At 56.8% G+C, this 17,451-nt stretch overlaps 1 protein-coding gene across 2 annotated transcripts; it reads right to left on the reverse strand.

The window, feature by feature from the left end:
- Positions 1 to 248: 248 nt before the first annotated feature.
- On the reverse strand, positions 249 to 16,775 carry DTYMK (deoxythymidylate kinase). Of its 2 annotated transcripts, XM_036081876.2 has the most exons (5): positions 16,542 to 16,746; positions 15,889 to 15,997; positions 11,295 to 11,385; positions 9,963 to 10,160; positions 249 to 656 (listed from the first exon to the last, which is right to left on the reverse strand). In XM_036081876.2, the coding sequence occupies exons 1-5, from the start codon at positions 16,729 to 16,731 to the stop codon at positions 546 to 548; spliced, it is 699 nt and encodes a 232-aa protein (XP_035937769.2). In that variant the 5' UTR covers positions 16,732 to 16,746; the 3' UTR covers positions 249 to 545. The 2 variants fall into 2 exon arrangements, with proteins under 2 accessions (XP_035937769.2, XP_077927737.1); XM_078071611.1 differs by lacking the exons at positions 249 to 656; positions 11,295 to 11,385 and having other exon boundaries at positions 9,966 to 10,088; positions 16,542 to 16,775.
- Between the last annotated feature and the right edge of the window lie 676 nt (positions 16,776 to 17,451).

Below are 17,451 nucleotides of genomic sequence, written 5' to 3' on the forward strand. Positions count from 1 at the left end.
GTGGACGGGGGGAACCCTGCCTGCCCTCCGTCCAGCACTCGGCCCTGCTCCGCTCCGGATTCTCCCAGGAGTCAACAGAGCGCCCCGAGTGGCTCCCAACGGGGCAGACTGACAACAGCGAGCGGCCGAGCCCGCGTCTGCAGCCTCGAGACCGGACAGGCCCCCGCGCCCCGGGGACGAGCCCTCGCCCACGAGGAAGGACGCCCCGTCAAGCCCACGGCGGCTAAGGAAAGCGAGAGCTTCTGCGGTATCTTTTCAAATGAATTTTTATTAGTGCCTGTAAGAAATTCGGGAGAATTTTAACTGACTGCCATTTCACTGAAACTGCCTGCCTGTGTGTTGAATTCCCGTAGGAAAGCACAGAACACAGTAATTTACTGGTATCTTGGGGGTGAGAGAGAGGACCGAGGACAGCGGCGCCACGGCACACCCCGCGGGCTCCTGGGGGCTGCTTGTCTCTGCGTCCTGCTCCGCGAGCACGTCGTCTGGGCGTCCATGTACCCCCAGCGCGGCCTCGCAGGACCCCAGGAGGGGGCGCGGCATGGCTACTTCCACAGCTCCCCCAGCGGCCTCTGCGCGGCGGCCTGGATGGTGTACACACAGAGGGCGTGGATTTCCTTGTGGACATCTTCGATGCTCTTGGAAGCGTCGACCATCTGTCCCCATGGGGGAGGCAGGAGGAAAAGAGAACCGTTAACGCTCGTCACTGCTCTCAGTGTGTGACTTCAGACGGGGCTGGGTTCTAGAAGGGTACAGCACACATTCGGGTTCTTCATCCTACACCTTCGTCTGACCTTTGCCATTGGCTGGGGAGGGCGGCCTCTGCCTGTGTCCTTGGGATGAAGCCACCCAGGCTCCTGCTGCGGCCCAGTCTTGCTCCCAATCAGACCCCCCCTCCCCCAGCTCGAGCCGGCGTGCGCGTCAGTGAGGCGCCCTCCCCACCCCGGCCGGTGGAGCCCCTGCCCCTCCCCCAGGCCATGCCCGATGCTGCTCGGAGCCCAAGGAAGTTCCGCACAGAAGCCAACCCTGGGTCTGAATCCTTTCCTCCCGGGGAAGATGGTTTCGTCCTGTCCTGACCCAGCCGGGCCGCTCTCCCCCTCGATGTGTGGATGCTGTGCCCTCACGTGAAAAGCGTGAGGACCTCCGGTCACTAAGGGAGCCAGCCACCCGAGAAACTGCTGTCCGCCCGAAGCAAGGGGGACCAAGCTGGACAGAAGCTTCTGTGTGCTCAGGGGGTGCCCGGTCTCACTGCCGGTCCAGGCTCGGCCCTGAGGGGGCCTCTTGGGCAGCCGATTCTGGAGGAGCTGCGGGGGGTGCAGACCCGCTCAGACGCGTGTGTGACCGTTCCGTGAGGTCTGAGCGCACAGCTCACAGTGACCTCCTGCACAGCCCAAGACTGCACGTGCGCTCGCACACGGTCTACTACATGCACACGCACCCCGCATACAGACCCGCACACGGCGTACTACACGCACACGCACCCCGCATACAGACCCACACACGGCGTACTACACGCACACGCACCCCGCATACAGACTCGCACACCGGTGTACTACACGCACACGCACCCCGCATACAGACGCACACGGCGTACTACACGCACACGCACCCCGCATACAGACGCACACGGCGTACTACACGCACCCCGCATACAGACTCACACACGGTCTACTACATGCACACGCGCCCCGCATACAGACTCACACACGGTGTACTACACACACACGCACCCCGCATACAGACTCGCACACGGTCTACTACATGCACACGCACCCCGCATACAGACTCGCACACGGCGTACTACACGCACACGCACCCCGCATACAGACTCGCACACGGGTGTACTACACGCACACGCACCCCGCATACAGACTCGCACACGGCGTACTACACGCACACGCACCCCGCATACAGACCCGCACACGGCGTACTACACGCACACGCACCCCGCATACAGACCCGCACACGGCGTACTACACGCACACGCACCCCACATACAGACCCGCACACGCACCCCGCATACAGACCCGCACACGGCGTACTACACGCACACGCACCCCGCATAGAGACCCACACACGGCGTACTACACGCACCCCGCATACAGACTCGCACACGGTCTACTACACGCACACGCACCCCGCATACAGACTCGCACACGGTCTACTACACGCACACGCACCCCGCATACAGACCCGCACACGGCGTACTACACGCACCCCGCATACAGACTCACACGGTGTACTACACGCACACGCACCCCGCATACAGACTCGCACATGGGCGTAGTACACGCACACGCACCCCGCATACAGACTCGCACACGGCGTACTACACGCACACGCACCCCGCATACAGACTCGCACACGGCGTACTACACGCACACGCACCCCGCATACAGACTCGCACACCGGTGTACTACACGCACACGCACCCCGCATACAGACTCGCACACGGCGTACTACACGCACACGCACCCCGCATACAGACTCGCACACCGGTGTACTACACGCACACGCACCCCGCATACAGACTCGCACATGGGCGTAGTACACGCACACGCACCCCGCATACAGACTCGCACATGGGTGTACTACACGCACCCCGCATACAGACTCGCACACGGCGTACTACACGCACCCCGCATACAGACCCGCACACGGTGTACTACATGCACCCCGCATACAGACTTGCACATGGGCGTAGTACACGCACACGCAGCCCGCATACAGACTCGCACACCGGTGTACTACACGCACACACACCCCGCATACAGACTCGCACATGGGCGTAGTACACGCACACGCACCCCGCATAGAGACCCACACACGGCGTACTACACGCACCCCGCATACAGACTCGCACACGGTCTACTACACGCACACGCACCCCGCATACAGACTCGCACACGGTCTACTACACGCACACGCACCCCGCATACAGACCCGCACACGGCGTACTACACGCACCCCGCATACAGACTCACACGGTGTACTACACGCACACGCACCCCGCATACAGACTCGCACATGGGCGTAGTACACGCACACGCACCCCGCATACAGACTCGCACACGGCGTACTACACGCACACGCACCCCGCATACAGACTCGCACACGGCGTACTACACGCACATGCACCCCGCATACAGACTCGCACACCGGTGTACTACACGCACACGCACCCCGCATACAGACTCGCACACGGCGTACTACACGCACACGCACCCCGCATACAGACTCGCACACCGGTGTACTACACGCACACGCACCCCGCATACAGACTCGCACATGGGCGTACTACACGCACACGCACCCCGCATACAGACTCGCACATGGGTGTACTACACGCACCCCGCATACAGACTCGCACACGGCGTACTACACGCACCCCGCATACAGACCCGCACACGGTGTACTACATGCACCCCGCATAGAGACTTGCACATGGGCGTAGTACACGCACACGCAGCCCGCATACAGACTCGCACACCGGTGTACTACACGCACACGCACCCCGCATACAGACTCGCACATGGGCGTAGTACACGCACACGCACCCCGCATACAGACTTGCACACGGCATACTACACGCACACGCACCCCGCATACAGACTCGCACACGGGTGTACTACACGCATACGCACCCCGCATACAGACTCCCACACGGCGTACTACACGCACACGCACCCCGCAGACTCGCACACGGGCATACTACACGCACACACACCCCGCATACAGACTCGCACATGGGCGTAGTACACGCACACGCACCCCGCATACAGACTCGCACATGGGCGTAGTACACACACAGGGACCCCGCATACAGACTCGCACACGGCATACTACACGCACACGCACCCCGCATACAGACTCACACACGGGTGTACTACACGCACACGCACCCCGCATACAGACTCGCACACGGCGTACTACACGCACACGCACCCCGCATACAGACTCGCACACGGGCGTACTACACGCACACACACCCCGCATACAGACTCGCACACGGGCGTAGTACACGCACACGCACCCCGCATACAGACTCGCACATGGGCGTAGTACACGCACAGGGACCCCGCATACAGACTCGCACACGGCATACTACACCACACGCACCCCGCATACAGACTCACACACGGGTGTACTACACGCACATGCACCCCGCATACAGACTCGCACACGGCGTACTACACGCACACGCACCCCGCATACAGACTCGCACACGGATGTACTACACGCACACGCACCCCGCATACAGAATCGCACACGGCGTACTACACGCACACGCACCCCGCATGCAGACTCGCACACCGGTGTACTACACGCACACGCACCCCGCATACAGACTCGCACACCGGTGTACTACACGCACACGCACCCCGCATACACACTCGCACACGGCGTACTACACGCACACGCACCCCGCATGCAGACTCGCACACGGCGTACTACATGCACACGCACCCTGCAGACTCGCACACCGGTGTACTACACGCACACGCACCCCGCATACAGACTCGCACACGGCGTAGTACATGCACACGCACCCCGCATACAGACTCGCACATGGGCGTAGTACACGCACACGCACCCTGCAGACTCGCACACGGCATACTACACGCACACGCACCCCGCATACAGACTCGCACGGGTGTACTACACGCACACGCACCCCGCATACAGACTCGCACACGGCGTACTACACGCACACGCACCCCGCAGACTCGCACACGGGCGTACACGCACACGCACCCCGCAGACTCGCACATGGGCGTAGTACACGCACACGCAGCCCGCATACAGACTCACACATGGGCGTAGTACACGCACACGCAGCCCGCATACAGACTCGCACACGGCGTACTACACGCACACGCACCCCGCATACAGACCCGCACACGGCGTACTACACGCACACGCACCCCGCATACAGACCCGCACACGGCGTACTACACGCACACGCACCCCGCATACAGACTCGCACACGGCGTACTACACGCACACGCACGCCGCATACAGACTCGCACACGGCGTACTACACGCACACGCACCCCACATACAGACTCGCACACCGGTGTACTACACGCACACGCACCCCGCATACAGACTCGCACACGGCGTACTACATGCACACGCACCCTGCATACAGACTCGCACACCGGTGTACTACACGCACACGCACCCCGCATACAGACCCGCACACGGCGTACTACACGCACACGCACCCCGCATACAGACTCGCACACGGCGTACTACACGCACACGCACCCCACATACAGACTCGCACACCGGTGTACTACACGCACACGCACCCCGCATACAGACTCGCACACGGGTGTACTACACGCACACGCACCCCGCATACAGACTCGCACACGGGTGTACTACATGCACACGCACCCCGCATACAGACTCGCACATGGCGTACTACACGCACACGCACCCCGCATACAGACTCGCACACGGTCTACTACACGCACACGCACCCCGCATACACACCCGCACACGGCGTACTACACGCACCCCGCATACAGACTCACACACGGTCTACTACATGCACACGCACCCCGCATACAGACTCACACACGGTGTACTACACACACACGCACCCCGCATACAGACTCGCACACGGTCTACTACATGCACACGCACCCCGCATACAGACTCGCACACGGCGTACTACACGCACACGCACCCCGCATACAGACTCGCACACGGCGTACTACACGCACACGCACCCCGCATACAGACTCGCACACGGCGTAGTACACGCACACGCACCCCGCATACAGACTCGCACACGGCGTACTACACGCACACGCACCCCGCATACAGACTCGCACACGGCGTACTACACGCACACGCACCCTGCATACAGACTCGCACACGGCGTACTACACGCACACGCACCCCGCATACAGACTCGCACACGGCGTACTACACGCACACGCACCCCGCATACAGACTCGCACACGGCGTACTACACGCACACGCACCCCGCATACAGACTCGCACACCGGTGTACTACACGCACACGCACCCCGCATACCGACTCACACACGGGTGTACTACACGCACACGCACCCCGCATACAGACCCGCACACGGCGTACTACACGCACACGCACCCCGCATGCAGACTCGCACACCGGTGTACTACACGCACACGCACCCCGCATACAGACTCGCACATGGGTGTACTACACGCACACGCACCCCGCATACAGACTCGCACATGGGTGTACTACACGCACACGCACCCCGCATACAGACTCGCACATGGGTGTACTACACGCACACGCACCCCGCATACAGACTCGCACACGGTCTACTACACGCACACGCACCCCGCATACAGACTCGCACACTGGTGTACTACACGCACCCCACATACAGACTTGCACATGGGCGTACTACACGCACACGCACCCCGCATACAGACTCGCACATGGGCGTACTACGCACACACGTTACATGTAAACTCGCACACGCTGTGTACGAACTCCCATGCAGCCATATCCCGTAGAAACCACATCTCCAGTCCTCTGCGGGCCCGGGGGCAGCGACGGCACTGTGCCAAGAAGCACCTGGGCCCCTGCCCACGGCTTTACAATAGCTTTCCCCACAAGACCGAAGCATGGAAGCCTGGGGAAGCAGCTGATTCCAGAGCGGGGCTGGAAGCGTACAGGATGAACCTGGAAGTACTAATGTGCGGGGGAGCAGTACGCGTCCTGAAGTGCAGGGACCCGCGAGGAGGTAACGAGCTGCCGGCTGGGGCAGCGGGGCGGGCAGGACAGACCGCGGTGAGTCAAACAGAAACACAAATCCGTACAGAGAGAGACGTACAGGTAAATTGAAAATCTGATGAGCTGTGAGATTTTTACATGGTTTATAAGAATCTCATCACAAAATACTTATTACACAGGGAGAGAGTGACGTGACCGTGCAGAAGCCTGGCAAACCCCACCGAGCCAGCACGCACACAGTGGGGCGTCACTCGGCCATACAAAAGGATGAGCTCTTGCCATCGGCAACAACATGGGGAGCCCGAGACTGCGTCACGCTCCGGGAACTAAGTCACACAGAGCAGGACGAATACCGCAGGATTTCACTTGTATGTGGAATCTAACACACAAAGCAAGTGAATAATCGCACAAAGAGCAGAATCAGACCCATAAACGCACAGGGGGGAGGGGGTGGAGGGTGGACAGAAGGGGTGAAGGGGCGGGAGGTGCCGCGTGCAGTTACGGAGCGAGTGCGTCCCGGGGATGAAAGGCGCAGCACGGGGACCGCGGTCAGTGATCCCGCAATGGCGTCGTGTGGTGACCGGGGGGGTCACACATGTGGCGAGCCCAGTGTAACGTACGCTCCCGTCCAGTCACTCGGCTGCACGCCGAAACTCCTCTAAGTGTGCGTCAGCGGCACGCAAATAAAAATCAATACCCCGAAAAGTGAACATCCCCAGAAGTGAACAAATGGAAATCCTACCCACATGGCAGGACGCAGTGAGCACCCAGCCTCCCTCCTGGGCCGCCCTGCCAAAGACGCACGTGAATCCCATCACGGGGAAACAGCCAAGTCCATCTGAGACTCATCTACAAATCAAATGCTATGAGCTTCAAAAGTGTCAGTGTTGTGAAAGTCACACAGGCTAGAGACCAGCGATGGGGCTGTACGGACCGTACACTGGGTCATTTGTTAAAAAGGACACGAGTAGTGGGACCAACGGGGGAACCTGAACGGGGCCTGGGGACCTGGGGGTGGCAAGGGATCTGCGTTAATGTCCTGATTTTGGCAGGGAGGGGGCATTAGGGACTAATTTGTTCTCAAAGGTCCCAGGGAAGAGTTTTTTTGTATTGTACTTGCAAGTTGTAACTTTTTTGTTATTGTTTAAAAATTTTTTCAAAGAATGTTAAAAAAGTTAATTTTCAGATGAACAAAAGCTGAGAGTTCTATGCCAGGAGACCCACCCTACAGGAAACGTTAAAAGACGTTCTTAAGCTAAAGGACGTGAAATGAGATGAAAAGTGGGGAGGTTCGGGGCGGAGAGCGCCAGCACTGGGCGGCAGGAAACGGTTTCCTGTTTCTTTCCCCACTCCCATTCCTGATTTCATACCTTCTTGTCTTATTCCTTGCAGGGTTTGAAATGTGTTATAAATCCAGAATAGTTTGAAGCCACATAGAACTGACTGACAAAGGAAAAACAAAGGGAACAGAACTTTGCAATTTTTCGTATGATAAAATCAACCAGTACAAAAATGGGATTGAAGTTTCCATGTGGGCAAAGAAATGCCCTTCTCAGACCATGAGATAAGCCGTGTAGGCTCAGCACTGACGTGAGCACATGAAACAGATGGAAAGGCCGTGGGTATGCGGGTGTCCCCTGCTTTGTGAAAGTTTGTGTTACACCACTTTGCTTTTGTGAAAGATTTATGTTAGTACCTGTTTTTGCTAACCGAAGGAAATCCAAAAAGTGTTTTTGCTTTTACAAAAAAAGGCAAAAAGCAAAAATACCATTCCGCGCCGGTTCTGCAGCGAGTCGTCCTGGGGGCAGCGCACCCCCCCCCCCCGCCCCCCGCCCAGCTCCTTCCCGGGAGCCTCTCTCGGCCTGTTGCCGTCCAGCCACCGAGCTCTGAGCTGTGCATCTGGGCTTCATCTCCATTGATTTTGTGCGTCTGTTAGCAAGATGCGTCACAAAAGCCTAGGAAAGGTGGTTTTTTGGGTCTGAGAACATTAAAAAACATTTCCATATAAATTAATGGTAATTGCTTCTTTGCTTTATGCCGTTTTTGCTTATGAGAGGTTTCATAGGAACGCTGTACTTTTAGCTAGTGGTGAAACCCATACTTTAAAAATACGTGTGCAACCTACGCCACAAAGGAGCCCCCCAGAGGAACCCCCACCCTGGCAACGAGCAAGCAGAAGTCAGTGTGGAGAAGTGGGGAGGGCTGCGGACAGGCAGGTCGCGGGAGAAGCATCAAGCAGACAAGACGGCCAAACTAGGAGCCAAAGCCAACACCCTTAAACCTTCCCCAGAGCAGCAAGAGTGCAGCCTGTCTCGGGAGTGAGACTTACCAGCTGTCAACGTCAGCTTGCTCGTTGCCAGGGGCGGCCTCTGACCACACGGGGACAAAGGTGGGCCCAGGCGACCAGGTGTGTTCACACGAGGTGGGTCTGGGGATGGGTGCGTGCAGGGAGGAAGGGGGAAGGGTCAGCTTTGGTGTCCACAGGGAGGACAGTGGATGGTCCTTCAGGGAGGGAGATGTGAGGCTGGCCCCTGGGACTGGGGCCGGGCCCTGGGTGAGGTGCCCTTAGATGGAGGGAGCAGGGCTGTGGGGCACCGAGCAAAGGGAGACAGGGAGCCGGCAGAGTGTGGTGATGTGGGGGGACGGGAGCCTGCAGGTGACGCCCAGGCCTGGGAGTGAGCGTGGAGACAGGAGCTCATCCCCACGAGAGGAAATGAGGAACGGCCCTGGGGCTGGAACTGGCAGGACAGGGTTGAGAGGGAGGCAGCAAATGACTCCCAGGGGGTGGGGGCTGAGCCCCAAACCAGCCAAACTCAACTTTTGAGGAGACTGGGGGGGGGGGGGCGGCGACAGACACAACGAGTCAGAGTGCGACTTGTAGGTTACAGATGGAAGGCAAAGTGAGCAGTGACTCACGGGCTGTGCTTTCTAGATGACAAGCCTGGCAAAGCCCGGCGGAGGACGGCTGGCCACACGGGACTGCTGTTTGGGAGCTGCTGTCTGGCAAATTCTCCCCAATCCACCCACCAGGCCCCAAACTCCCCTGCTTTGCACTCACGAAGGAAAGGGTTTGCTACGCCTGAGGGGCGCGCCCCAAGGCCCTGCCGGTGGAGCAGTGCTCGGCCGACGTCTCTGCTCGGTAGCAGGACTCCGAGCCATGTTCCGGCAGCTCCCAGCTGGCCATTCGGGAGGCGACAGTGGAAGACACCCTCACCTTCCAGTTCAAAGTCTCATCCGCCATCAGCTGGTGGAAGCGGTGCAGTGCCCGCTCCTGGAAGTTCCCGTTCTCGTAGCGTTCACGGCCAAACTCGCCCCGCATGGCAGCCTCGGCCAACCGTAACTGAAGGAACACCACCAGGTCCGGCTTGGGGAGGCCCACATCTGGCTGCTTGCACCAATCCAGGGAAAAATTCTGGCAGCACAGAACCCAACAGTTAGAGAAAGAAGGCTTAATGGGGTCTAATGTTTAGTTTCAAAATTCATAAAAGGGGGAAAATGAGCTAATCTCTGTCTGACATACCACAAATGGAGAATTCCGTCAGCCCCACAGCCCCCCGGCATCAGCACACCAGGAGGACGTGAGGGAGCCGGTCCGGGCATGACGGTCACTCTCCCTGTCCTCCTCTACAGACGGAATCCCACTGACCGATATCTCATAGCGCAAGTGTCCTTTCAGAAGGATTCCAGCCAGCGCCCGAGGAAGGACGGGCAGAATTGAAAGGTTATCATTTTGCAACCCCTCGTGAGAGAACCATCATCAAGGGCTGTTACCACAAACGAGACAGCCAGATGCCCTGCAGCTCTTGACAGGGGAGCCCAATGCTTCTTCAAGTAGCCGCCCCAAAATAAAGTTTTAAAAAATTTTAATGCACAGAAAAAAGGACCTGTATTTTAAAAGAGATTTAAGAGACCCTTCAAGTATGGCCCTGAAATGGATTCTGATTCAGTCTAACTGTAGAAACACAAGACACATCAAACAGTTTCTAACCGCACTGGCCACTTCGCACACGGACTGAGTGATGGTGGACGAAACACCTGCTGTCTGAGGCGACATGGTGTTTGTAAGAAGTCATTTCTGGGATGCGAACTGAAATGTCCGTGGAAGAGCCGGTGATGTGTCTGACGGGTCGGAGAGGAGACCAGAAGGCTCTGGGACAGGTGTCGGTGCGGGTGCTTTATCGTTCCCTCTGCTGGTATGTGTTTGAAAACATCTAAGTAAGTAGCAGAACGAAGTGGTGGCATAGCTACTCTACCCTAAGACGACAGCTTCGTGGCGCGGGGAGGCCCGGGAACCACACAGAAGTCGCCCAGACACGCACCATCTGCCCTGAAAACAAGACACTGAGTGGAGGAGCGCTGCTGAGTGACCACCTTGGGAAAGGGAGGTGGGGACGTCCAAGTTACCCGACAACAAGCTGCGGCTCCAGCAACGTCTGCTCTTCCTACAGTACGCAGCAAACGAACCGAGCACAGAAGACTCCTAACGCCCCACACACTCCTGGGTCCGCACCCCGCATCTCCCCACCGGGGACCCCGCGGCACTCACCTCCTTGGCGCTGGTGAAGGCGACACCAGAAAATGCGTATCTGTCAACAACGAGGGTGACGCCCTGGCTCAACTTCTTCTTAATCAGCGGCCTAAAAAACAGAGCGTGTTTCTGAGCCACGGTCCTGGCTTCACAGGCCCTGACGGTGTAATTCACTGATACAGAGACCAACACAGTAGAGGGATGACAGGGCAGTGATCTGTGGCCTGTGTGCATTCAGAAAAGCTCTGGATCTTCTCCTTAGAAGATGCCGCCGGGGTGCTCCCAGCAAAGCCCAATGTGAAAAAGACAAGTCTGTGAAAGCAAAACAAACACAACTGATGAAGACGGATGAACAGAGGAAGTCTTGCTGGCCGTCTGGGCAGGGGTGTGGAGGGCCAGGCTACCCCACTGGGAAGGAGAGCCCAGGAGAGCAAAGGTGCAGATGCAGCCAGGGTGGGATGATGCTCGCTGCCTAGAGCCTGAAGGGCCAGGACAAGGATGGACAGGGTGGCCGAGGATGTCCTCAACCAGGTGATGGCGGCTCAACCCCCATCCCCCGGCCCCAAGATCTTAGGAAGATGTGCACAGAGCTTGAAAGAGCTTGACATTAGCAAGAAGTGTCACTTGCACTTTGTGGAACAAAAAGATGTTTGTTACCTGTGACCTTGAGAAGCTCACAGACCAGTAGGGAGACAGAAAGCACACCTCCGGCAGTAAAATGCAGTTTCCATCACAGCATTACCTGTAACTGCAAACTATTAAAAAAATTACCTAACCTCACAAACAGAAAATTGATAGAACAAACAGCTCCAGCACACGCACAAGAGAACGACGCAGCTGTATGAGGAACGAGGGAGGTGTCTATCAGCCGACAGAACACCATCTCCTGATGTCCTTAGGAAAGCAGAGTACAAACACACGGCAGGCTATGTTTTGAAGGCGGCAAATTGGCAAATTAAGACATCACATACGTCTCTGCTTGTATATAAAATGATTCCAGAGGGGAACACTAGAAATGAACAGATTACCCACAGAGGGAGAGCAGAAGTGGGTGGGTAAGGCAGTGACCTTTTTCTATGACTTTTGACTTTTAGAACCATTTAATGTTTCATGTTTCCAAAAACTAAAATTAAATCAAGATGGGAAAAAAACCCTAAAATCATATACAGAGTCAAATGAACCTGTATCCCAAATGACACACAGTGAAGATGGGAAAACCCTGCCCCAAGAGACCTCTGAAGACAGCACTCGGTGTGCCCTTGTTTTAAGGACAGAGATGCAGACCAGCATTGACCTCTCCACAGGCTTTTACACAGGTGGGTATGCTGAGGATGCCGCGAGCCAGGAAGAGCATGGTGCCGGGCTGGAACAGTAGGTCTGTTAGCATAGACACAGAGAGAGAGAAACAGACGCAGACCAAGATAAACTCATATGCAGGTCCAACCATAACAGGAGCCTAGAGGCAGGGATGCTCACTAGCAGCAAGCGCCCAGCACCCAGATGTTGGTTTCTAAATACCACTCTCCATTAAACAGAAAAGAGCAGCTGGTTCCTGGGCTGGAGCAGGAGAAAACACAAGAGAAACCTGAACATCTTGTTCTACCAAAAAGTTCTCAAAAAACGAGGCCTAGGAACACAGCAAATGGACACAAGCCAACATGAAGAGATTTCCAGAGGCCAAATTTGCAATAATCTAAACATCAAAACAACTGATAGTATGACTCACCAAGTAAAAAAGAACTTGTGAGTCCACACTGATGATGGACACATGGATGACCCGGGGAGGCAGGAAAGTCTTCCTTACATAGGAAGCCGACTAATACACATAGGAAAATCACCATTTGAAATCACAACAAACTCAGGAACATTTATTAATGAATGATAAAGTAAAAAATCAAAGTTTGATGAGAAAGGGGATATTTATGTAGTTTTGTAGTATTCCCTTTTTTTTTTTTAAAGATTTATTTATTTATTTGAGAGAGTGAGAATGAGAGAGAGCACATGAGAAGGGGGAGGGTCAGAGGGAGAAGCAGGCTCCTCGCTGAGCAGGGAGCCCGATGCGGGACTCGATCCAGGGACTCCAGGATCATGACCTGAGCTGAAGGCAGTCGCTTAACCAACTGAGCCACCCAGGTGCCCCTCCCCCCCCTTTTTTATACTGATTTTTTAAAAAAGATTTTATTTATTTATTTGCCAGAGAGAGAGAGCACAAGCAGGGGGAGCAGCAGAGGGAGAAGCAGGCTCCCCGCTGAGCAGGGAGCCTGATGTGGGACTCGATCCCAGGACCCTGGGATCATGACCTGAGCCAAAGGCAGACACTTCCCCGACTGACCCACCCAGGTGTCCCTCCCCTTTTGACTACTTAGCAATCCAGTGGGGGCCAAACCACACTGCATCCCTCCTGGCTCAGCGTCCTAAAGATGACTGACCCAATGTCACTTCCATGGTATTCCTGACAAAAATACAAACCCAAATCTGTTTGTGAGGAAACATCAGACCAACCCTGAATTTTATAAAATAAATGACCTGTAATTTTTTAAAAGGGAGCAAATGATAACACAAATGTGGCAAAATATTAGTAACAGGTGAAGTTTGGAGGGGCATGCAGGAATTCTTGGCACTATTCTTGCAACTCTTCCAGTTGATTGAAATTATTCCAAAGTAAAAACTTAAAAATGAGTAGAAAATAGCTAGATTGATACAGGAAGTAAAAGAAATCGCTCATTTCTAGGAACAAATTCCTGCACAGAGTGCTATTTAAGATGCCCCTGAAGGAGCGCTGGGTTTGGCAAACAGACAGGGGAGGGAAGGGAGGGTGCTGCCCCCATCCTGTGAGGACAGCACCACACGCTCTGTGCTGCCAAACTGTAAAGATGCCAGAGGACAAGTATTTTTGGGAACCAGCAACTGATTCAGTTAAGACGAAGCATAGCAAAAAGGTGGACAATTACACGGCTGGAGGAAATAACCAGTTTCTCACAAAGTGCTTCCAAGCACCCCAGGTTTACTAGCCCTCATTCCCAGGCCTGCCTGGCCAGCTTTCCTTGAGCCTCACCAGCACCTGCCGTGGGGCACCCCCATGATGGCCACACAGCTGGTGGGCAGCGGTGCCACACGTGAAACTGGCATCTGACCCAAGGACTTTCAAATCTGACCCATCAAACGGTAGTGGCTGGAGCTACCCGAAGGGGGAGCTGTGGGAGCTGTGGCAGGACAGACGGACCACGGGCATGCAGGCCTGTGCAGCAGGGACAGGATCACTAGGAAGTGGAGTCAGCATTACTCTCCACTTTTAAGTGGACCTACCTTATTTTTCTACAAAGCCACAAAAACCAAATCGGAACAATTATGTCCCTAAATTCCAGATGTATTAAAGATTATAAAAACGATCTCATTCTCTTCTTGTCCTTGGGAGTGGGAAGGCCTTTCCAAACCAGACACAGCTAAGCCAAAAGAAAGCAGTGCAGGCTTGCTTGTAAGAGGGGCCAGTGCAAAACCACGAACAGGTATCTGGCTGAATCTACTGCGGACAGCCTTTCTGGAGAGCACCCCAGACCGACTGGAAAGTCAGACCTTTGCAAGGCACAATCAGAAAGCCAATTACGAGATGGTTTGTATGGGAGGATCCCATTTATTTATGTTACACAAAACTACTCCAATGACATACGTGTATATAAACGGAAACAAAATCATCTAAAAGCACAGGCCACAGGCACTTGATCACAGTTAAATGCTGTGTGAGGGGGCACCTGGGTGGCTCAGTCGTTGAGCGTCTGCCTTCGGCTCGGGTCATGATCCCAGGGTCCTGGGATCGAGCCCCGCATCGGGCTCCCTGCTCGACAGGAAGCCTGCTTCTCCCTCTCCCCCTCCCCCTGCTTGTGTTCCCTCTCTTGCTGTGTCTCTCTCTGTCAAAAAAAACGTTGAGTGAGGAGGTAGAAGAAGAATATGTAAAACAAAAGGGGCGGGGGGGGGGGGAAAGTAAATTGTAACCTTCCGTTAATAATGTGTCAACATGGGGCACCTGGGGGGCTCAGTTGGATGGAGCGTCTGACCCTGGATTTCGGCTCAGTTCATAATCTCATGGTCCTGGGATCGAGTGCTGCATCTGGCTCGCGCTCAGCAGAGTCCGCTTGTCCCTCTCCCTCTGCTCCCCGTCCCCTACTCCCCCTCACCCTCTCTCTTTCCCGAATAACTAAAATCTTAAAAAAAAAATGTGTCAGCATCAGTTCATCCACTGTCACAAATGTAACACACTAATCTAAGACAAATAATATGAGAAATTGGGGGCGGGAGGGAGGGACAGGGGTAGGGGGGAAACTCTGTACTTATCACCAGCTTTTCCATATATGTAAAACTACCTTACAAAATAAAGTCTACTAATTACAAAAAGGTGTCAGGGCATGAGGAAGAAAAAGCATCAATTCCTGCTCTTCGGGAACCAGAGCTCTAAGACCTGGGGTTAAGGGGGACACGACGGGTGCTTGCAAAGGTCCAGCCTCTGGCATTACTGCCAACGCCATTCCGAATCAAGAGCTGCATTCGCCCAATCTCAAGCAAGAGGCAAAGCACGGGGGGTGGGGGGGGGGGGGTGCAGCACAAACGTAGTGTTTACACTTGCTCCCAGCGGTTCGCGGAGAAAAGTAGGTGCACCGAGTGGTCCTCCACCTCACTTTTCTTTTCCAAGTAAGAACTCAGAAGTTTGCCAATTTCAGTTGATCTTTCTAAAAAAAAAGAGAGAGAGAGAGAAATACAAAAGTGAGGGCAGGCTTTCCACCTCAATTAGAACATAGTTCGCGCTGAACTCAAGTCTTTTGAGTTTTATTTCGGGATGTCTCCACACGGTTCGGACCTTCCCGGGCAGCAAGGCGCAGACACACAGGGATGAAAAACGCTTCAAGAGGAGCGAAGGGAGGTACAACTCAGCACCTCAAACGCAGCGCCGGTGGGCCTGTGGACCGGCCGGCTTCAGGATGAGAAGCCCGAACACCCGGAAACCTCCTCCCCGCAGTTCCCTACCCGTTCTGCAAGCCTGAAGGTGACTCGGGTAGCCTAAGCGCTGACACGAAACCCGCACGGACGCCGACCGCACCGGGAGCCCGCTGGGGGGCAGCGGGGGCACAGACCCAGTCCGCACCTCGTGACGACAGCCTCGGGGGCCTACGGCCCTGCCGCAGCCCCACCGGAAAGAGGGGCGTCCCGACCGCGCTAGCGTGCGCACCCCGCGCGTCCTCAGCCGGCCCCCGGCCCCGCCGGCGCCGCACCCACCCGGGAAACGGAGCAGCTCGGCGCGGTGGCCCGCGGCGCACAGCGCGGCCACCAGCTTGCGGCTCTGCGTGCTCTTGCCGGCGCGGTCCACGCCCTCCAGCACGATGAGGGCCCCGCGCCGGCCCGCCATCCTCGCGCTTTCCCGCCGCCCGCCGCCACCGCGCGTCCCAGCGCCGCTCGGGGCTCCCATTGGCGGGCGTCCGCGGCGCGCGCCGGGATTGGCTGAAATGGACCTGCGTCCGCGGGGTGCACTGGGACGGGCTGAAATAGGGGCGCGTCAGCGGCGCGCTCCGGAATTGACGACAGGGGGCTGCACGTTGGGATTGGCTGCTATTTTCCGGCCTTGCCCGGATTGGCTGGTATCGGCCCGGGGGCGGAGGCGAAGGCGGCACGGTCGCCCCGCCCCTTCCGGCGGAGTCACCGCCTTCCGGACCGGGAGAGCTGGCGGCGGGCACTGTGGGCGGCGGGCGCGGAGGCCAAGGGGCGGCGGGGGGGTGTGTGGCGCAGGCCGCGGGCGGACATCCCCGCTCCCTCGAGGGCGGCGTCCTGCGGCGGGGGCGGGGCCGTGTGCACACTGGCGACTCGACCGTGCCGGGAAGGCCGTGTCGCTGTCGCTGTTCCAAGGCTGGACTGCAGGGTCAGAGACGCCGTGGGCAGACTCCGGGAGAGGGAGGGCGGCAGTCATGCCACCCCCCGTGCCCGACTCCTCCGATGGGGGTCACCGTCGCGTCGGGAGGCGCTTGTCCATAAGGGCTGTTACTATCTTAGGGGCGCCCGGGCCGCCTGGGCGTGTTTCAGGTGAGACCGTGCGCCCCTGGAGCGGGCGCTGTGCCGCGGGCCCGGCCTCCCGGCCTCCCCAGGGCCCATCCCCAGCTGCCATCCCACTGGGGGGGGGGCAGCACTTGAACCT

Source organism: Halichoerus grypus, chromosome 4, assembly GCF_964656455.1.
Source record: "Halichoerus grypus chromosome 4, mHalGry1.hap1.1, whole genome shotgun sequence".
Classification (NCBI taxonomy): Eukaryota; Metazoa; Chordata; class Mammalia; order Carnivora; family Phocidae; genus Halichoerus; species Halichoerus grypus.